This window comes from Colossoma macropomum, unplaced genomic scaffold (genome assembly GCF_904425465.1).
Source record: "Colossoma macropomum unplaced genomic scaffold, Colossoma_macropomum, whole genome shotgun sequence".
Taxonomy (NCBI): domain Eukaryota; kingdom Metazoa; phylum Chordata; class Actinopteri; order Characiformes; family Serrasalmidae; genus Colossoma; species Colossoma macropomum.
Window position 1 is genome coordinate 31,766,245 of NW_023494809.1, and position 21,555 is coordinate 31,787,799.

The 21,555-nt window shown below is 40.6% G+C and overlaps 1 protein-coding gene across 3 annotated transcripts; it reads left to right on the forward strand.

Annotated features, from left to right (window-relative positions):
• Window positions 1–3,376: 3,376 nt before the first annotated feature.
• On the forward strand, window positions 3,377–21,432 carry LOC118799199 (multimerin-2-like). 3 transcript variants are annotated; one of them, XM_036558933.1, is made up of 7 exons: window positions 3,377–3,491; window positions 16,968–17,195; window positions 17,592–17,657; window positions 18,084–18,158; window positions 18,436–18,510; window positions 20,097–20,228; window positions 20,915–21,432. In XM_036558933.1, exons 1-7 carry the CDS (start codon window positions 3,398–3,400, stop codon window positions 21,190–21,192), a joined length of 948 nt encoding a protein of 315 aa, XP_036414826.1. In that variant the 5' UTR covers window positions 3,377–3,397; the 3' UTR covers window positions 21,193–21,432. The 3 variants fall into 3 exon arrangements, with proteins under 3 accessions (XP_036414826.1, XP_036414824.1, XP_036414825.1); XM_036558931.1 differs by lacking the exons at window positions 3,377–3,491; window positions 16,968–17,195; window positions 17,592–17,657; ... (2 more) ...; window positions 20,097–20,228; window positions 20,915–21,432 and adding exons at window positions 7,397–7,896; window positions 8,183–8,248; window positions 8,659–8,733; ... (1 more) ...; window positions 10,071–10,202; window positions 12,848–13,288; XM_036558932.1 differs by lacking the exons at window positions 3,377–3,491; window positions 16,968–17,195; window positions 17,592–17,657; ... (1 more) ...; window positions 18,436–18,510; window positions 20,097–20,228 and adding exons at window positions 7,399–7,896; window positions 8,183–8,248; window positions 8,659–8,733; window positions 9,007–9,081; window positions 10,071–10,202.
• The last annotated feature ends 123 nt before the right edge of the window (window positions 21,433–21,555 follow it).

A 21,555-nucleotide genomic window follows, 5' to 3' on the forward strand; every position in this document is an offset into this window, starting at 1 on the left:
CCATATACCGAGGAGCACATTGCATGTTGTGTTGTTCAGATGGCTTCATCCTAGCGAGAGTTATTACAAAATATTTGTGGCCTCCTTCGAGTGAATCTCCCTGCACAATCTAAGTGAAAGTGTACCATCTGAGTTGATGGACCATATGCTGATAATCTTGGGGATTCATCACCTGCTTTCTGAGTTATTAAAGAGTTGTTTCTGCAGCAAATGCCTGGGCAAATCAGGTAGTGATGGTTATATTCAGCCACTCTGAGCTGCAGAGCTCCAGCACCTTTTCCAACCACCAAGCCAGCTCACTCCTACCGTAAATAAACCCACAGGTTCGTGTTTTTATCTCTCTTGCTTTGGTATAAACGCCAGAAAGAGCCACTCACCTTGTAGTTTTTACAAGGGGATGACTCAGGACGGCACTGGTCAGTAAATGGTGGTCACCACTCACTCAGCTGGCTTTCTGTTTATCATCACTACCCTGTTAGGATGATGTTTCCTTTGTGACATGGGCGTGCAGGTAAGCATGTTGGATGTGGCAACAAATGATGTTCATGTTGGGAAGAAGAGCCATCATTGCTGAAGGCTGTCAATGGTAACATTGAGACAGACAGATGGACAATATGGGCACACTGCTAAAACCGAAAACTTGACCAGGGTAATGGTGGCTAGCAACAGTTGGTTAACGGTTATTGGAGGACTAAAAAATTGAAGTGTCGCTTCTGACCAGTTTGTAAAACTGAACATAAACATAGAGGATGTATTATTTGACCTTAGCTGTTGAAAAAGTGGACCCTGTGTTCCATTTCTGTGGTGTTAGACATTTTATCACTCCCACGTAAATATTTTGAATTTTTTCCTAGTCCCGTTGTTACCATGGAATTATTTTTAATTTTGTCCCCATACACATGGAATACCATGGAAATCGGTGGTCTTGCAGCCATCCCCATTCCCGTGAAGCTCTCCAGTTTCCACCTGTTGGCCATGACTTTTTGTTCCTATGGTTTGGAGATGGTTGGTTTTTGAGACTATTCATCGTCTCTCAGCTATCAAAGCCTCAAGGAAGTCAGCTGCTTCCAAGTTCCTATGGCCTGGTCTGAAGACAGTGCTAAGATTCATCGGCCTGTCAAAGAACCAAAGGCACAGTTTCACACACCAGATTTTGGTCTGCCATTTAACCCAGAACTCTTGAAAAAAATGTGAATAAGCTGGGGATAAAACTGGCAAAACCGCATACAGGCCTGTGCAAATATTTCCACCACATTATGAAAGTCACCCTGAAAGCCAGGTCATCTTTCATGGGTGCTGTTGGGGCTCAGGATGGCGCCAAGGAGGAGGGTGTTCTTTGGCGGAACAGGTGTATGGACAGACTCACTGAACGCCTGGAGACTTTATTTCCCACACCAGTACCCCTTGGGGGCTTTACCTCACCAGCGTCAACTACACTGTATAAGACCAGCAGCTTTGCCCCTGTGCCTACTTCCCAACATGACTCATACACATTGTGTTTCAGACTTGACATTTGTATATATGAGCGGCAGTTACGTTATAGAGTAAAACAGTAAGGAAAAAGCTGTTAGCACATCTGGATGTGCTGGCTATGATGGCCCTGAATCTTCTTCCAGAGTAGCTGGAAGGCTTGATGTCCAGAATAAGATGGGCCAGCAAGCTTCATCTCCTTGCTGTTGTAGATATCCTGAAGCATTGGCAGATCTGACGATCCTCTCTGCTGCCCTGATTATGCGCTGGAGTTTTGTTTGTTCTTGTGAGGAGGAGGAACCAAACCAGATGGTTATGGATGATGTGAGGATGGACTTGTTGATTGCTGTGTAGAACTGGATCATTGACCTTTGCTACTGGTTGAATTTCTTCAGCTCTGTCAAGAAGAACATTCTCTGCTGTTCTCTTCTGCCTATGGAGTCCGTGTTCCTCTCCCACTTCACGTTCCTGGATATAGTGAGACCCAGGAACTTCAGGGAACAGTGGAAACTACAGATCTGTCGATGTTGAGGGAGGGTAGGAAGGGAGGGAGGTTTGCATCTGAAGTCCACCATCATCTCTACAGTCTTTAGTGACTTCCTTTCTGCAGACTTATCACCATGGGCTATGAGGTTTTATCTGCAGGATCCTCAGGATCTTCACAGCAACGTCCTTAGAGATACAGTTGTCAGCGTAGAGACTGAAGAGAAGGACTGAGATCACCTTGTGGTACTGCGGTACCGATGATCTAGGGGTCTGGCGATTTTTCTTATCCTCTCCTGCTGTCTCCTTTATGTCAGGAAATCCATGATCCATCGGCAGATGAGATCTGGCGCCGACAGCTGGAACACTCTGACACGCAGCAGCTCTGGTACTGTGGTACTGAAAGCTGAGCTGAAGTTCACAAACAGAACCAAAAGCCATGACATTGGCAGTCAGACCAATGGTATCACAGTGGACCACCTCAAGGCAGCTTAATGTGACTTAGACCGGCCTCTCAGTTTGGCTACAGTCCTCCTGTCACCACAGTGGCAAGCAGGCCTGGGATCCCAGCTAAGCTAAGCTGAAATGTAATCATCACTACCTCATTGTTTGATCACTGTATGATCTTGTGAAGAGCTCATTGTACTGAGTGCTATCTCAAAGTAATTAGCTGTGGGAGTCAGAGGAATCGACAAATCACCGGTTTGTAAATACGAGCAAGTCCAACAGCCTTTCTCAAACGGATCCCTCCCTAACACTTCAGTACAGACTGAGACTCCATATAAAGACACAGCTGTGGAGAGAACATCTGGTTGAGAGAGGGTATAAATACATGCTTTAGGATCTGTTCAAGTGTTTTTAGCTACATTTATAAAACATGTTTACAACACTGACACGCAAGTCTTTGTAAAACCGTTTTTGACATTATTTTTGGTGGCTCAATCAAATTTCAGCTTTGAGCTGTGATCTCTGTGATTTTTAATAATATGTTTTAATAAATAATAATAATCCTGTTAATAATAATAATCCTATTGTAAAGCTTTTTTTGAAGGCAAAATGTTTTGCTGAATAGCAATTCTTTGAATTTTTAAGCAGCAGCACTGAATTTATTTATTAATATGTAATAAAAGTGCTCTTGGTCTCTTTAAAAACAAAGCAAGCTGTGCACTGTAAAAACTGTCAACTTTACATTTGACCTGCATTTTAATAACTTAAAACTTTCCAGTTCAGTAACATTTTGTTGATTACTTTTTTTTTCTAAAACACCAATGAGTTTATGGTGTTTTCAATGGTAAAGTGAAATAATACATATCAGTTATTGCTGATTTACATGTTCCAGAGCAAAATACATAACACTAAGTTTCAGTTAATGACTAACCACTGTACACTATATATATTTGAGTCTACCACTTAATCCCAAGAAGACAAAGGAAGCCTGTTAAGGATGAGAGTTGTTTCTCTGCTGGTGCTGCTGTGCTGCAGTTTGTTGGAGGGACAGTCGGTCAGTGTGAAGGACATCACTCTGAGTCATTATGAAGGCAGAGAGAACCAGATTCAGGCTGAGGATCCCAGAACTGAACCTCCAGCCACAACCTCCACCCAACAAAGCTGCCAGCCGGACATCCACTCTGTACTGAGAGAGATGAGCGCTATGCTGGCAGAGCTGAAAGTTGAGCAGAGACACACGACGACTGCGGTGAACAGCATGGAGAGCAGACTGAGAGCCAGTGAGAGTCAAATGGAGGAACTGAGAAATAATATGGAGGAGCAGAGTCAGAGAAATGAAGTTAAGTCATTGAACATGTTTCAGTCTTAATCAAACTCAGAGGGAAGTCAATTTTTGTCTCAATCTCTTTCGTGATTTGCTTTATATATTTCTACCTTTTTTATATCTGTCTATTACAAATTATGGAAAAAAATGCTCACAAAGTAATAATAATATGATGTCAAATATTCATATTCTTGTTAGCTTAATCACATTTCTTAAACTAAAGGTGCTAAAAATCAGCAATTTGATCAATATGAAAGTTTAATTGCATTCTATGGATTTCCAAGTGTAAGATTTATTGAAATATAAATTAGCATTCAGCATTTTGCATGTATAATTTATCATTCCCATATCAGTCCTTCATGAGAAAGGGTGGGTAGAGGATTGGGACGTTGCATTAGTGTCAGTAAATAATGCCAACGTTTAACAACAATGTTCCCCAATGAGTGATTACAAGGATACAAGAATTTTAGGTATTTCACCCTCTACAGTGTGTAATATCATCAAAAGTTTCAGGGAATCTGGACAAATCTCTGTGCATAAAGGACAAGACTGAAAATCACAGATGAATGCCCATTACCCTTGGACAGCACTGCATTATAAACCAGCAAGTTTATGTGATGAATATCATCATATGGCCTCAAAAATACTTTGACAAACTGTTGTCAATAAACACCATCCATCACTAAAATGTATCCAAAAATGTAGGTTAAGACAGTACTATGCACTGTGGAAGTCCTATATCAACAACATCCAGACATCCAGTGTAACGACATCCAGATTGTTACCAGCCTAAAGTTAAAAATCCAGAGTCTGTCATGGTGTGTGTGGGGCGGGTATTTGTGGGTAACTTGCACATCTGTGAAGAAACCATTAACACTGACAGATATATACACATTTTGGAGAAGCATATGCTGCCTTCTAGATGACATCTTCTTCAGGCTCATCCAGGCTTATTTTATGTTGTAACAGTTTGACTGCATAATCAGAGAGGGTGGCTGCTAGACTGGTCTGCCTGCTGTCCAAACCTGTCTCCCAGTGAAAATATGTAACACATTTTATATTGCAAAATATAACACCGGAAGCCCCAGACAGTTTCACAGCTGAAGAGGATTAGGATAACAAACAAAGAAAAGAATAAGGCAAAGCAAACATTATATCAGCTTCAATACTGGTGACTCTTTCTGCAAAAAGTAGTAGTCTTTTGACTAGGAATTTAAGATTGTGGCTTTTACATGCAATTTGTGTCATCACGTAAATATTCAAACAATGTTTTAATGTAATGAACAAGAACTAATGTCAGTTTTACGTTAATTTACTAGCAGTGTAAAATGTTCAGTTTCTTGCAGAGAGAAGAGGGGCATTTTCAGCATCACTCTCAGGAGGTGAAACTCGTAATACTGGACCATACAGCACTTTATTTCCTCTGGTCTACAAACACGTCTTCACCAACATCGGCAAAGCTTACAACCCAGTTACAGGTAATATTTGTAAACATTCATATTCTGTTATATGTATAGTATAACCATTCAAACTTTTTTTATTTGCACAGTATAATGTTATAATTCATAGTTTTATAGGATCAGTGACAAATGAGGATGGTCAAAGTTAAAAAAAAACCTTCACCTTCAATGAGGTGGGAATAAAATATTTAAAAGACAGTCTCTCCCAAAGTCCTCTGTGATCAGAAGTGTAGGGGAGTCAGAGACTTGGACTATGACTGGAGAAGGCACAGAGGCTTGGCCCTGGTTTGGATAGTGTGGGGTCTGGCTTGGTGTCTGTCGAGGTACCTGTTGTGGGAGAGAGAGAGCAGAGGAGAGAGAGATTACTGTGACACTCTGCTGGAGTCTCCTCTCCAACTATGGCTGGAAAGGCCCTTTTTGCTCAATCCTGGCGGTGTGCCACCTGTCCTTGTTAGTGGTTGCCAGCCATGTGTCATTCGTAGGCCTGTCCCATCTCCGCACATGTCAGCACTGTGGTCCTGTCATTGAAAAGTCAGACCTGAGAAAAGGAAGGCAGGAGAGGCCACTGGCGTTCCAATGGCATGGCCCAGATTGATGTTTTACCTGAAAATCAAAATCGTGTAGGGCCAGGAACCACCACATGACTCTGGCATTGGAGTCCTTTGCCTGAGCCATACACTGTAGGGGAGCACCAGTCAGGTATTTTTTTCTCATTATGCACTCGCTTACATCACAAAAGCTTCCATCTCAACTGCAGCATACCTTTGTTCAGCTTGGTTCAGTTTTTGGCTGATGTAAAGTACGGGACGTCAAAGTCCTGAGAGAGGACCGCTTCCAGGAACATGCTGGAGCCATCTGTCTGCTCCACAGATACATATATACACACCGATCAGGAATAACATTCTGACCACCTCCTTGTTTCTACACTCATTGTCCATTTTATCAGTTCCACTTACTATATAGGTGCACTTTGTAGTTCTACAGTTACAGACTGTAGTCCATCTGTTTCTCTGATACTTTGTTAGCCCCCTTTTACCCTGTTCTTCAGTGGTCAGGACCCCCATGGACCCTCACAGAGCAGGTACTATTTGGGTGGTGGGTCATTCTCAGCACTGCAGTAACACTGACGTGGTGGTGGTGTGTTAGTGTGTGTTGCGCTGGTCTGAGTGGATCAGACACAGCAGTGCTGCTGGAGTTTTTAAAGACCTCAGTGTCACTGCTGGACTGAGAATAGTCCACCAGTCAAAAGTATCCAGCCAACAGCATCCAGTGACCACTGATGAAGGACTAGAGGATGACCAACACAAACTGTGCAGCAGCAGATGAGCTATCGTCTCTGACTTTACATCTACAAGGTGGACCGACAAGGTAGGAGTGTCTAATAGAGTGGACAGTGAGTGGACACAGTGTTTAAAAGCTCCAGCAGCACTGCTGCATCTGATCCACTCGTACCAGCACAACACACACTAACACACCACCACTATGTCAGTGTTACTGCAGTGCTGAGAATGATCCACCATGTTTGTCACGTCAAAGGCACGTCTGTATTTCTTATTCAGAACACTGACAAAACAAAAAACTAACAACTTTGAGTCAGATGGGGAGGGGTTTCCTTTTCAACCCCCCAATAAAAAATCTCCTGTTTTACTTTCTTGTTCATTGATCAGGTGAAATCAATCATTAGACAGTATGTGTTCAGTGTGATCTTGTGATGCATGAATGACATTTTGATCGGCTATTTGAGACACTGGCAACTATTTTGACCAAGTTTCAAGTGAGTTGCACAACACTTTACATTATGCAACTCAAGTGCTACAAAGTATCATGTAAGTTTCATGCAACTAATGTTGCATGTAAACCAGCCTCACACACCCATTACTCCTAAGACCTAATCCAGTGTTAACAGTGGAGCTTGAAGAACTGTGTAAAATCTTGTTTCTTGTTGCTAAAAGTGAGATACAGTGACCCTCAGTGATGTTTTATTTTATGAGCACTTTTAGCTCAAGCAGTTAATCCGGGTTTTGTGGAAGACAAACTGAGCACCAGAGAGAGTCAAGTAGAAGATCTGATAAAATACTGAACTTGTGAGAAAAGCTTCCTTTAAACCAGACTCTAGTGACAGTAATCAGCCTTCACGTTTTAACTGCACCTCCACAAGAACACGTGCTGCTACCATGAAAACATCACGTTTACTTTGTTATATGATGTTTTCAAGGGCGAGATGAGATAAAACAGATCAGATCTTGAAGTTTATGTTAGAGAGAGAATAAAAGCGTACACAACATTATTACAACACAGTTAATGACTAACTAGTGCGCACTATAAATATATGCATCTATGAGTCTACCACTTAATCCCAAGAAGACAAAGGAAGCCTGTTAAGGATGAGAGCTGTTTCTCTGCTGGTGCTGCTGTGCTGCAGTTTGTTGGAGGGACAATCGGTCAGTTTGAGTCATTATGAAGGCAGAGAGAACCAGATTCAGGCTGAGGATCCCAGAAATGAACCTCCAGCCACAACCTCCACCCAACAAAGCTGCCAGCCGGACATCCACTCTGTACTGAGAGAGATGAGCGCTATGCTGGCAGAGCTGAAAGTTGAGCAGAGACACACGACGACTGCAGTGAACAGCATGGAGAGCAGACTGAGAGCCAGTGAGAGTCAAATGGAGGAACTGAGGAAGAAGGTGGAGGAGGAGAGTCAGAAAAATGAAGGTAAATTATTGAACATGATTCTGTTTGAATTAGAGATTAAATGAACTTGTAATATGTGAGAAATTGAGACGAATTTAATCCTGAATGGATTACAGGAATATTCTCTTATATCCAATTTTAAATGTCTTTGTTGAATTTCTGTCTGACAGATGAATTAATGTAAACATAAACTGCAGTTTTATGCATGTTCATATTCCCCTCCATAGTTCTCAAAAATTGTCAACATTCATTCTGTGCATTGACTCGAGACATTATGACTATAATAATAATGTTCTTTGTTGTTCAGAGGAACTGAAAGACTTGAAAACCTCATTCGACAGCCAGGTGGAGAACCTGAAGATGGAGAATCAAGGTAAGAATTTTCAATTTTCAACAGAATATCTGAGAGACTTGAGAAGAGAATGTGTATTTAGTGTGTTAGTTAAGGAATGTGTTACTACCAACTAAATTTAAACTGAATGATGATTTCTCAACAAATTACCTCAATTAGTGTGTATAATCAAACTTTACCTTCAGTCTACAAAACCAGACTTCCTAATATTACTTTCCATACTTTCCATTCAGTGTATGAAACATTGAACTACTTGTTAATATTGTGCGGCGCCACCTTCAGCTCAGAGAACAGCACCAGTTCATTGGTGGGATTCAACCACTCCAATGTTATACTGGCTCATGCTGATCTAAGTGCTTATTTGACTTTGAAATAAAAATAACCCCTTTGTTTTTGTTTCATTTATTACACTTTAATCCTTTTATCTGTAGCTCAAGCAGTGAATCAGAGTGTCATGGAGGCAAGATTTGGGTCTGAACTGGAAGAACTGAAGATGAAAAATAACGGTAACCATATAAAACTAGAGTCGTTTTTGTTGAATTTCCAATTAAAAATGAATTAAAGTAGGTATAAGCATTTGGCTTTGTGCATGAAGACAAAATAATGTAATATATAAACCAATCCCCCTGATAATTTTCAGAAAAAAAACTCAACTTTAGCCAATCATCTCATCCCACAGTTCCTAAACTGTGACATTCTGAATGAAGTTTTATCAAAATAAATGTTTATTCAATTAAGACGTGGACACTGATAGATAAACCATATTCTTTGTCATTCAGAGGAACTGAATGACCTGAAAAGCTCTTTAAAGATCACAGAAGGCCAAGTGAAGAACCTGGACAAAGAGAATCAAGGTAATCCATTAACATTTCCCACAGAAAGTTTGAGATGCATACAAATGTGGAAATGGGGACATCATTGTACTACAGTTTGAACCTCCTCACTATTATTCAACAAATACTTTAATATAATACACATATTCTGTTAGAGCGCCCCCTGCTGTTTATCAGAGCGTCCCACTCCCCAGTTTCAGTTACATTTCCCAAACATCTTAGCCGAGCGCGCTAACGTTATTCCTCCTAATAAACAGACGCACGTTCAGCTCCGTCTCCTCATTATTCAACACCAACAGGAGATAAGATATGATGCTGTAAGATTCTTAAATTAAGATCAGATTTGCTTCTGTAATATGAATTTGTGAAAATTCTTATCTTGACTTGTCAGATCTTAACTTAAGACAAAAGATAGGATGTTTCTGTAATACGGCTCCAGGTTCTGATGCTCTGTGTACACTAAAAAAGGATAGAGGGCCCGTTCAAGCCAGTGCCTCCACTCCTCAAGGTTTGATGGCTGGGAGGTCACTATTGCCCATATTGTAATGTCTCTCAGTCGGGGAAAGGTTCGCAGAGAAGGTGGTCACAACTTAGGGAGAACTCCTTGATGCCAGAACTGAAGAGCCCCCATTCTTACTTTAGAGGCATCCACTTCAGCAATGAAGGGCAGGGATGGATCAGGGTGATGGAGGATGGGTTGACTTGGTGAATCTTTGCTTGAGAGACGTGAATGACTCTTCTACAAACTGGAATTAGCAATAAACAAACAGAATACAGTTCAGAACAAGATGGGCTGTGAAAAGCTTTACAGACTGACTGGAACAGAACCACATTCAGGTTAATCTGTTTGAAAAACCTGAGCTGAACCTGATATTGTGGCTTTTACATGTAATACATGTAATTTGTGTCTTCAAGTTAATATTTAAACAATGTTTTAATGTAATGAACAAGAACTAATGTCAGTTTTTACATTATTTGACTAACAATGTAAAATGTTCTGTTTACTGAAGACAGAAAAGTGGTGTTTTCAGCATCACTCTCAGCAGGTGAAGCTGGTCATACTGGACCATACAGCACTTTATTTCCTCTGGTCTACAAACACGTCTTCACCAACATCGGCAGCGCTTACAACCCAGCTACAGGTAGTATTTGTAAAATATTATACTCTATTATATGTATAGCATAACCATTCACAATTATTTATTTGCACAGTACAATATTATAATGTAACATTGGAAAAAGACTTTCGGTCGGCCTCGAGGAGGTTCTGGACAACTGTCCGGCAACTCAGGAGTGGTCGGGGTGGCTGTATTCAGCAGGGGTGGAGAAACTCTGACTTCAAATGAGGATATTGTCGGTCGGTGGAAAGAGCACTTTGAGGAACTCCTTAATCCGGGTGACATGCGTCCCTCACGGGAGTCAGGGCCAGAGGCCTCTGGCGTGTCAAGCTCCATTTCCCTGGTGGAGGTCACTGAGGTAGTTGGCAAGCTCTTCAGTGGCAAGGCACCGGGGGTGGATGAGATTCGTCCAGAGATGCTTAAGGCTCTGGATATTGTGGGGCTGTCGTGGCTGACACGCCTCTGCAATAGTGCATGGACCTCGGGAACAGTACCCTTGGACTGGCAGACCGGGGTGGTGGTCCCTATTTTCAAGAAAGGGGACCGGAGGGTGTGTGCCAACTATCGGGGTATCACACTGCTCAGCCTCCCTGGGAAAGTCTATGCCAAGGTGCTGGAAAGGAGACTTCGACCGATAGTTGAACCTCAGATTGAGGAGGAACAATGCGGATTCCGTCCCGGCCGTGGAAAATTGGACCAGCTTTTCACCCTCTCACGGATTGTTGAGGGGGCATGGGAGTTTGCCAACCCAGTCTACATGTGTTTTGTGGATTTGGAGAAGGCTTACGACTGTGTTCCCCGAGATATCTTGTGGGAGGTCCTCCGGGAGTATGGGGTGCCGGGGTTACTACTCCGGGCCATTCAGTCTCTGTACGCCCGGAGTGAGAGCTGTGTTCGTATACTCGGAATTAAGTCAGACTCTTTCAGTGTAAGCGTTGGACTCCGCCAGGGTTGTGCCCTGTCTCCACTCCTGTTTGTGATATTCATGGACAGGGTGTCAAGGCGTAGCCGGGGTCAGGAGGGCATTATGTGTGGAGGCCGGAGGGTGGCGTCTCTGCTCTTTGCAGATGATGTTGTTTTTTTGGCTGGATCACATGGATGCCTCCAGCGCACACTGGAGCGGTTTGCAGCTGAGTGTGAAGCGGTTGGTATGCGGATCAGCACCTCCAAGTCTGAGTCCATGGTCTTAGCCCGGAAAAGGATGGTATGCCCACTCCAGGTAGGGGGAAAGGACTTGCCCCAGGTGGAGGAGTTTAAGTATCTCGGGGTCTTGTTCACGAGTGATGGGAAGAAGGATCGTGAGATCGACCGCAGGCTGGGACAAGCGGCAGCAGTAATGCAGTCGCTGTACCGGACTGTAGTGTGAAGAGGGAGCTGAGCCGTAAGGCGAAGCTCTCTGTTTACCGATCGGTCTACATCCCGACCCTCACCTATGGTCATGAGCTGTGGGTAATGACCGAAAGAATGAGATCGCGAATACAAGCGGCAGAAATGAGCTTTCTTCGCAGGGTGGCGGCTAAACTCTATTTGATAGGGTGAGGAGCTCGGCCATCCGGGAGGAGCTCGGAGTAGAGCCGCTACTCCTCCGCATTGAGAGGAGCCAGCTGAGGTGGTTCGGGCATCTGATCCAGATGCCCCCGGGACGCCTCCCGGTGGGGGTGTACCAGGCACGGCCTACCAGAATAAGACCCCGGGGTCCTCCTAGGACCCGCTGGAGGGATTATATCTCCAAGTTGGCCTGGGAGCGGCTTGGGGTCCCCGGGAATGTGCTGGAGGAAGTTGCGGGGGACAGGGTCACCTGGGATTCTCTGCTCTCCCAACTGCTACCGCGACCCTATCTGGACTAAGCGGTTAACGATGATGAGATGAGATGAATATTATAGTTTTATAGATGAATATATAGTTTTATGGGATAAGTGACAAAAAAGCATGGTCAAAGTTTTAAAAACCTGTACATAATTAATGTAGCCATGGCATTCATTTTGATTTCATGTTTCATTTTTAACAAAATCTGATCTGATAATCTGATTTAATAAACCTGTGCTGTAATTGTTAATAAACAAAATTACTGTGCTTTTCTTGCAACTTCAGAGTGTGAAAATGCATTTATTAATTACTAATCTGTCAAGAACAAATATATAATGAATGGAATCAATTTAGTGGGGCTGGACAGACTCACACAGAGTTCAGTTATGTAGGTTAACACTCTGAATTTATGGAGGGGGAAATTCTTATACATATTTCAATTCAATACGCATTTTATCTCCGCCACTGTGAAATGGTACACTCCTTTTTCGGTTCCTAGATAACGGTTCTAGAGATGGAATAATGGCGGTGGTGTTTTCACCACAAATAGATAGTAATCGCAAAGAACAAACACTGTTTTCCCCACATACTGACTGCTCAGACACAGGGATTAGATAAAAATAAGCACACAAGCGATTTCTCTCCAGGATTTAGTGGGTACGCATCTGATTTGTTCATCCCTTCAATGGAACTATGGCAAACAAAGGTCACTATGAGTTCAGAAACCCCAAAAGCGATGAGCAATCAGTCATTTGGGCAACAAGAGGCGAAAACTCGCTGCCAGTGTGATGCAGGACAAAGGGGGGGATTTTTCCCCATTCTCACCATATATGCTATTTTACCAATATTTGACCCTTTAATAGGAATTTTCACTGCACCTGTGAGAGGAGTCTACCAGTTCAGATTCCACATCTACGGAGCAAGTGGAAGAGTTGTAGCAGCGGTCCTACATAAGAATGGACATCACATAACTGGAGCATATGCTTATCAAGACCAGCACGTCGTGAATTCCTCTAATGGAGTCTCACTGTTACTGGAAGTAGGAGACGTCGTCTCTATTAAACTCCACTCTAATTCATGGATATATGATAATTGGTTTCATCACAGCACCTTTAGTGGTCAAATGCTGTTCTCTGTTTGAGCAGCTCATCATTAAATATTCGATGGAAAAGCGAGTAGAAAATGTGTTCCATGTATAAATGCTGTATACATGTGTATTCATTGTTATTTATCATGTGTTTCTCTTCTTTGTTTCTCATTTCCGGCTGTTCTTTCACATGATTTTTATTCACTGATAACAGAATGTTTTTTTACTATCCTTTTAGCCAGTGTACCTTCTTGTCCTGTCATTGTCAAAGGAAAAAAGGAATTCACTCATAATAAACCTTGCTTATGTAACAAAGCGCATAATTTATCTTTTTTAAATAGCAGTTTTTGACCTCTGAGTAATTCATATTACTAGGAAATGTGAATTGACTCCATGAAAAATAAACATTGAGTTTGTAAGCAGTAAAACGTGGTTATGATGGATTATGTTGACCAAGAACACAAGAGTTAAAAAGTAGCTGATAGAAGTTACTGCACTTCTGTTATCAGAGAGATTTTCCACTTTCAGACTATCATGTGATCAAAGTTGGCTCGTGTTGATGCGGCTCTTCAGTTCCACTAATAAACACCTGCATCACACATGTTCATAAAATAGATACTACAGAGGTTATTTATAGTGTTTCCTCCCTGGACAGAGAAGCCAGAGTGCTTCTCTTCACACTGAGATATCTTTAATATTAAAATATCAGTTCACTATTAATACAGAACAACATCCTACAGGCCACAGTAGTTTTCAGTACCAGACCTTGTTTCATGTAGCTACTGAGTTGAGTCGGCTGTCTACAAACAGGTAAACCAATAAAGTGTTGAAGACTGTGGCCTCCAGGACTGGAGCTGTGCGCCGCTGCATTAATGGGGTGATTATTACTCGTGAACGCACCACTAACACTGTGACCCAGCAAAACCACACTGTTAAAAGTGAGAGATCAGCTCAACTCAAGATGATACAGTAACTGATCACATGGCTTTTCTTGAGTTCACTCAACATGAGGACACAAGAGTTCACACAACTCAAACTTCTTAGCTGAGTCAAAATTTCTCTTAATGTTTTAGTTCTGCATCTCAGTTCAGTAAATAAAATGAACTTGTTGTTTATACTCAACTTCCCCACCAACCAGGACTCTTTCATCACACAATCCTGCTAGACGTCTTTTCTTCTTAGGTATGCACTTATGAGTGGCTATGGCATCGCTGGGGCTCAAACTCAGAACCTCCTGCACCACCCAGGAACACATGAAGTGTCCATATCTGTCCATATCCAGAAGCCTAAGAGGAAAATATGCCAGGTTGGACTGTGTGATGGAAGGAGCGCCAGCTAGAGGGAAAACTGAGTAAAAAAACCCAAATTCAATTTTGTTTATCTAACTGAGATGCAGAGCTAGAAGCAGTAGCTGGGTTTGAGTTGGGTGAACTCTGGTGTCCTCAAAGTGAGTCAACTCAAGAAAAGCCATGTAATCAGTTACTATATCATTTTAAGTTGAGCAGACTTCTCATTTTTTACAGTGCACCAGACTGTGACATTTCACACTGAGAAACTGTCATGTATCCGGTTGCATGTTGTGAGAGGCCTGAAATATAAGTTCCTGTCAACAATTCAAAACATGAATTTGCACACGACACATTTGAATACTCCCCTAGTTCATCAAATTAGCAGCTCATATTTTTGATGCACCGTAACGTTCTTGTGATAAACTCATCAGCAAGGTGTAATTTACAAATTTGCAGCATTTTCAGCAAATATTTTTTCCAGCTGTCATTGCCATTTGTGTGTTTTTTTATATCTATATATCTGCCATTTATCTATCTGTCTAGGCTTCTTTACAATATATATTTGAGTTTTTAATCTGTTCTGTATAGGTTAAGCCTTTGAAAGTTAATGTTTAAGCAGCCATCATGGTTATAGCCTACTTGATATGTCACTCATCTTGAACTAGAAGCACTGAAGTTCATCATATCTTCTGTAATAATTTCCATCATTAGGATCCCAAGTAAATCTACATAGATCACTATAACAGCAGACTAAAGGAGAATAAACTGTGGCCAGAGCAGTTACTAAGCTAGTTACAGCAGCTGGTTACAGAAACGTTAGCTTTGAGAGAGTCATGTTTGTTTTTCTGGCTCAGAACATTGACAAAACGAAAAACTACCAACCTTGAGTCAGATGGGGAGGGGTCTCCTTTTCAACCCCTCAATAAAAAAATCTCCTGTTTTACTTTTTGCTCATTGATCAAATAAAATCAGTCATTAGATAGTATGGCATTCAGCATGATCATGTGATGCATTACTGACAGTTTGATTGGCTAGTTGAGACACTGGCAACTGTTGTAGCCAAGTTTCAAGTGAGTTGCACAACACTTTACATTATGCAACTCAAGTGCTACTAAGTGTCATGTAGGTTTAAAGCAACTAATGTTGCATGTAAACCAGCCTCACACACCCATGACTCCTAAGATCCAGTCCAGCGTTAACAGTGGAGCTTGAAGAACTGTGTAAAATCTTGTTTCCTGTTGCTGAAAGTGAGATACAGTGATGTTTCATTTTATGCAGGGATGGGGGAGGAGCTAAGTAGTTCATCTTACATCTTTCTCGTTGCCATTTCCTTTGCTATGCTAGGTTGCCTGCATCGCTGTGTGAGCAGCAGTCTGCGCTGATCTTCAGGGTTAAAGGGTGAATTTGCAGTTATAAGTTCCAGCATTTAAGACCATTTATTGTGAAAACTGTGGTAGAACTGTGTGTTATAACAACCAACAGAGCTTTATTTCACTGTAAAGGAGGATTATTTTATTTTTACCCACAAATCTAATTCAGCTGTGGAGCCACAACAGGGCAGTTAAAGAGCTGTGTTGCTGATCCCTGGCTTAGCTAAAGCAGAAAAAACATTTTTGTAACAGACTATTACTATAACAGTACTGCGCAGAGCGAGCGTCACTGATGAGAATTTTGAGGCTAAAGTGTTGCTGAAGTTTGACAAAGGACTCTGAATGTCATGTCTGTACAGATCTCACTGAAATGTTTAAATTGGAGAAAAATTGTTTGGTTTCGGCTATTTTTGTTGATTTTTGTTAGGAAAAACCTGGAAGGATTGACTTTGTCTTTACTTAGTCTTAATTTAGTCTTAACCTTTGGTTGTGTAAGTTTGGTTGTGGGTTGCACTTAAACTTACTCTTTTTTTGTATATTTGCAGCTTTTCAGTTGTCTGTTTCTTTCTGGCTCATGATTAAATGCAGTGTCTTGTTCACACTGCTTGTTGGGCTTGTTTGGTGTGTCAGGTGGAGATTCACAAACATTCTGACAGTCGTGCTTTGAAAGTAGCTAAAAAGTAGCTTTTTTTGAAAAGTAGATAAATTGTAGCAGCTAATTGTAACTACTTATTCATCAGTACTTATCCCAACCCTGATTTTATGAGCACTTTTAGCTCAAGCAGTTAATCCGGGTTTTGTGGAAGACAAACTGAGCACCAGAGAGAGTCAAGTAGAAGATCTGATAAAATACTGAACTTGTGTGAAAAGCTTCCTTTAAACCAGACTCTAGTGACAGTAATCAGCCTTCACGTTTTAACTGCACCTCCACAAGAACACGTGCTGCTACCATGAAAACATCACGTTTACTTTGTTATATGATGTTTTCAAGGGCGAGATGAGATAAAACAGATCAGTTCTTGAAGTTTATGTTAGAGAGAGAATAAAAGCGTACACAACATTATTACAACACAGTTAATGACTAACTAGTGCGCACTATAAATATATGCATCTATGAGTCTACCACTTAATCCCAAGAAGGAAGGAAGCCTGTTAAGGATGAGAGCTGTTTCTCTGCTGGTGCTGCTGTGCTGCAGTTTGTTGGAGGGACAGTTGGTCAGTTTGAGTCATTATGAAGGCAGAGAGAACCAGATTCAGGCTGAGGATCCCAGAACTGAACCTCCAGCCACAACCTCCACCCAACAAAGCTGCCAGCCGGACATCCACTCTGTACTGAGAGAGATGAGCGCTACGCTGGCAGAGCTGAAAGTTGAGCAGAGACACACGACGACTGCAGTGAACAGCATGGAGAGCAGACTGAGAGCCAGTGAGAGTCAAATGGAGGAACTGAAGAGAAAGAATGAAGGTGAGTTATTGAACATGATCCTATCTTAATTATAGATTAAATGAACATGTAATATGTGAGAGATTAGTTTGAAATGACAATGTTCAATAAACTTTAATCCCATGGGTCCATCGTTAGCTTGAGAAAGGAATCAGGTTTCCATGGAGACAAAACCGAGGGACTATAAATGAGACCTGTAACCAATTTAGTCCTCAGTAGATTAGATGAATGTTCTCTTATATCCAACTTTAATTTCAAATTGAGAGATGTATTAATGTAAACAAGCATTCCGCTTTATGCAAAAAAAAAATATATATGTTCATATTCCCCTCCGTAATTCTCAGAAATTCTCAACATTCATTCTGTGCATTGACTCGAGACATTATGACTATAATGATAATGTTCTTTGTTGTTCAGAGGAACTGAAAGACTTGAAAACCTCATTCGACAGCCAGGTGGAGAACCTGAAGATGGAGTATCAAGGTAAGAATTTTCAATTTTCAACAGAATATCTGAGAGACTTGAGAAGAGAATGTGTATTTAGTGTGTTAGTTAAGGAATGTGTTACCACCAACTAAATTTAAACTGAATGATGATTTCTCAACAAATTACCTCAATTAGTGTGTATAATCAAACTTTACCTTCAGTCTACAAAACCAGACTTCCTAATATTACTTTCCATACTTTCTATTCAGTGTATGAAACATTGAACTTCTTGAACATCTTGTTAATATTGTGTGGCGCCCCCTTCAGCTCAGAGAACAGCACCAGTTCATTGGTGGGACTCAACCACTCCAATGTTATACTGGCTCATGCTGATCTAAGTGCTTATTTGACTGTTTACTTTGAAATAAAAATAACCCCTTAACTACTAGTTTGTTCAATTCACTTTAATCCTTTTATCTGTAGCTCAAGCAGTGAATCAGAGTGTCATGGAGGCAAGATTTGGGTCTGAACTGGAAGAACTGAAGATGAAAAATAACGGTAACCATATAAAACTAGAGTCTTTTTTGTTGAATTTCCAATTAGAAATGAATTAAAGTAGGTATAAGCATTTGGCTTTGTGCATGAAGACAAAATAATGTAATATATAAACCAATCCCCCTGATAATTTTCAGAAAAAAAATAAACTCAACTTTAGCCAATCATCTCATCCCACAGTTCCTAAACTGTGACATTCTGAATGAAGTTTTATCAGAATAAATCTTTATTCAATTAAGACGTGGACCCTGATAGATAAACCATATTCTTTGTCATTCAGAGGAACTGAATGACCTGAAAAGCTCTTTAAAGATCACAGAAGGCCAAGTGAAGAACCTGGACAAAGAGAATCAAGGTAATCCATTAACATTTCCCACAGAAAGTTTGAGATGCATACAAATGTGGAAATGGGGACATCATTGTACTACAGTTTGAACTTCCTCACAATTATTCAACAAATACTTTAATATAATACACATATTTAATATGTATATATAATATAATATAATACTGTGCTTTGCCTCCTTCTGCCCACAGAATAGGTTTGCGGGTCTAGACATGATCTTTTAATGAGAATTCATGTTTGGGGTCAACCGTGAGGGGCCTTTAATGTGTGTTTATTGGCTTAAATGTCCGTCCAGACTCAGTTTCTCTCTGTCAGACAATGTTGACAAGCTTCAACTTTGAGCTCTGCACCAAAAAAGGCGCCTTTGGCCCTGCGTTCCTCCTCAAACTCCACAGTAAAATTGTTGTAGGTCATATACTTTTTTTTAAGCTAAACCCTAAACATAAACCAGCTTGAATAAAACTCAAAAAGCACAAACAAGGAAAAAAAAGGACAAAGCCAGGTTAAGGCAAAGGCTAAAGCTAATGCGAAAACTAAGACCAGTGCTAAAGATAAACAGAAGCAAAGAATAAATAAAATAAACAGGAATATCAGCAGCAAATAGAAAGTGTGATTCTGTGTAGTGTTCATGCTTTATACTGTTCAGAATTAGCCACAGGTGTTAAATCAGGCGAGGCTAAAAGACCAGCCACCAATATTAGCAGAGTATTGTGCAATGTCTGGTACGTACATTCTCTGTACATTCTCTCAGGTGATTTGTCGCTGGGTCCAGGGCTGCTGCTCCTGAAATCTCTTGGTCAATTTCCCAGATGATAGGACTGACCAAGCAGGTGGGCACAATAATGGGCTGAGGTCAGGCATCTGTAGGTTCTGGGTTGTGTACTCTAAATGATGCATCTGCCTCATTCATAGTATCTCTATAGGGGAACACAGCACACCTGGCTTAACAAGAGGAGATGTACTGGGTTTCCTGATGTACACCAGGTTCTGATGCACACTAAAAAAAGGATGGAGGGTCACATCAAGCCAGTGCCTCCTCAAGGCCCAGTTTGATGGCTGCGAGGTCACTATTGCCCATATTGTAATGTCTCTCAGTCGGGGAAAGGTTCTCAGACAAGAAGGTCACAACTTAGGGAGAACTTCTTGATGCCAGAACTGAAGAGCCCCCATTCTTACCTTAGAGGCATCCACTTCAGCAATGAAGGGCAGGGATGGATCAGGGTGATGGAGGATGGGTTGACTTGGTGAATCTTTGCTTGAGAGAGGTGAATGACTCTTCTACAAACTGGAATTAGCAATAAACAAACAGAATACAGTTCAGAACAAGATGGGCTGTGAAAAGCTTTACAGACTGACTGGAACAGAACCACATTCAGGTTAATCTGGCAAATGTTAAAAAAGCTGAGTTGAACCCTTTATTGTTCTTTTCCTTAAAAGAAAAATCATAAAGTGTAAAATGAATTCGAGATCCTGGCTTTTACATGTAATAGATTTGTGTCATGAACATTTAAACAATGTTTTAATGAAGAGAAGAAGAACTAAAGTCAGTTTTTACATTATTTGACTAACAATGTAAAATGTTCTGTTTACTGAAGAGAGAAAAGTGGTGTTTTCAGCATCACTCTCAGCAGGTGAAGCTGGTCATACTGGACCATACAGCACTTTATTTACTCTGGTCTACAAACATGTCTTCACCAACATTGGCAACGCTTACAACCCAGCTACAGGTATTATTTGTAAACAATCATATTCTATTATATCACTGCTGTCAGAAGAAAACATTGTATCTCCATTTTTGTCATTTTTCAGTTTGTGACATAATGAATAAGCCTGTTGCCCTTTACATTATGTGTAAATTTCATGATGAATGGACCAAAATGACTTGGTAAAAAGTCTGGTTCCATTGACTTACATTAAAGGAAAGTAGGTTTTTTCTTTCTTCTGTAAAGTTACCATTCTGGAAATACAAGGTTTCTTCTGACAACAGCGATATATATTGTATAACCATTCACAATTATTTATTTGCACAGTATAATAATATAATACAGTTTTATAGGATCAGTGACAAATTACGATGGTCAGAGTTTAAAAAATCTTTAAAAAACGAATGTATTTATTGCATTCATGTTGATTTCATGTGTCCATGTTTCATTTTTAACAACATATCTGATCTAATAAACCTTAACATGTGTGCTGTAATTGTTAATAAACAAAATTACTGTGATTTTCATGCAACTTCAGTGTGTGAAAGGGCACTTATTAATTATTAATCTGTTAAGAATAAATACATGGTGAATGGAATCAGCTTAGTGGGGGAGTTATTATATATATATATATATATATATATATATATATATTCTTTCCCCATTCTCACCATATATGCTATTTTTACCAATATTTGACCCTTTAATAGGAATTTTCACTGCGCCTGTGAGAGGAGTCTACCAGTTCAAATTCCACGTTTTTGGAGGAAGTGGAAGAGTTGTAGCAGCGGTCCTACATAAGAATGGACATCACATAACTGGAGCATATTCTTATCAAGACCAGCACAACCTGAGTTCCTCTAATGGAGTCTCACTGTTACTGGAAGTAGGAGACGTCGTCTCTATTAAACTCCACCCTAATTCATGGATATATGATAATTGGTTTCATCACAGCACCTTTAGTGGTCAAATGCTGTTTTCTATTTGAGCAGCTCATCATTAAATATTCGATGGAAAAAAGAGTAGAAATTGTATTTCCTTGTACATGAAATAGTGTGTATTCATCATTATTTATGATCCTGTTTTTCTCCTTTGTTTCTCATTACCAACTGTTCTAGATGATGATTTTCAGTCCCGGATAACAGATTTTTTTTTTATGATCTTTTAGACAGTTTACCATGTTCTTCTTGTCCTGTCACTTTTAATAAACCTTGCCTATGTAACCATTTTCACTCTTAACAAAGCGCATTATTTCTCAGTTGTAATTAGTGGTTTTTGACCTCTGAGTAATTCATATCACCATAAAACTTGAACTGACTTCATAAAATTGAGTTTGTTAGCTGTAAAATGT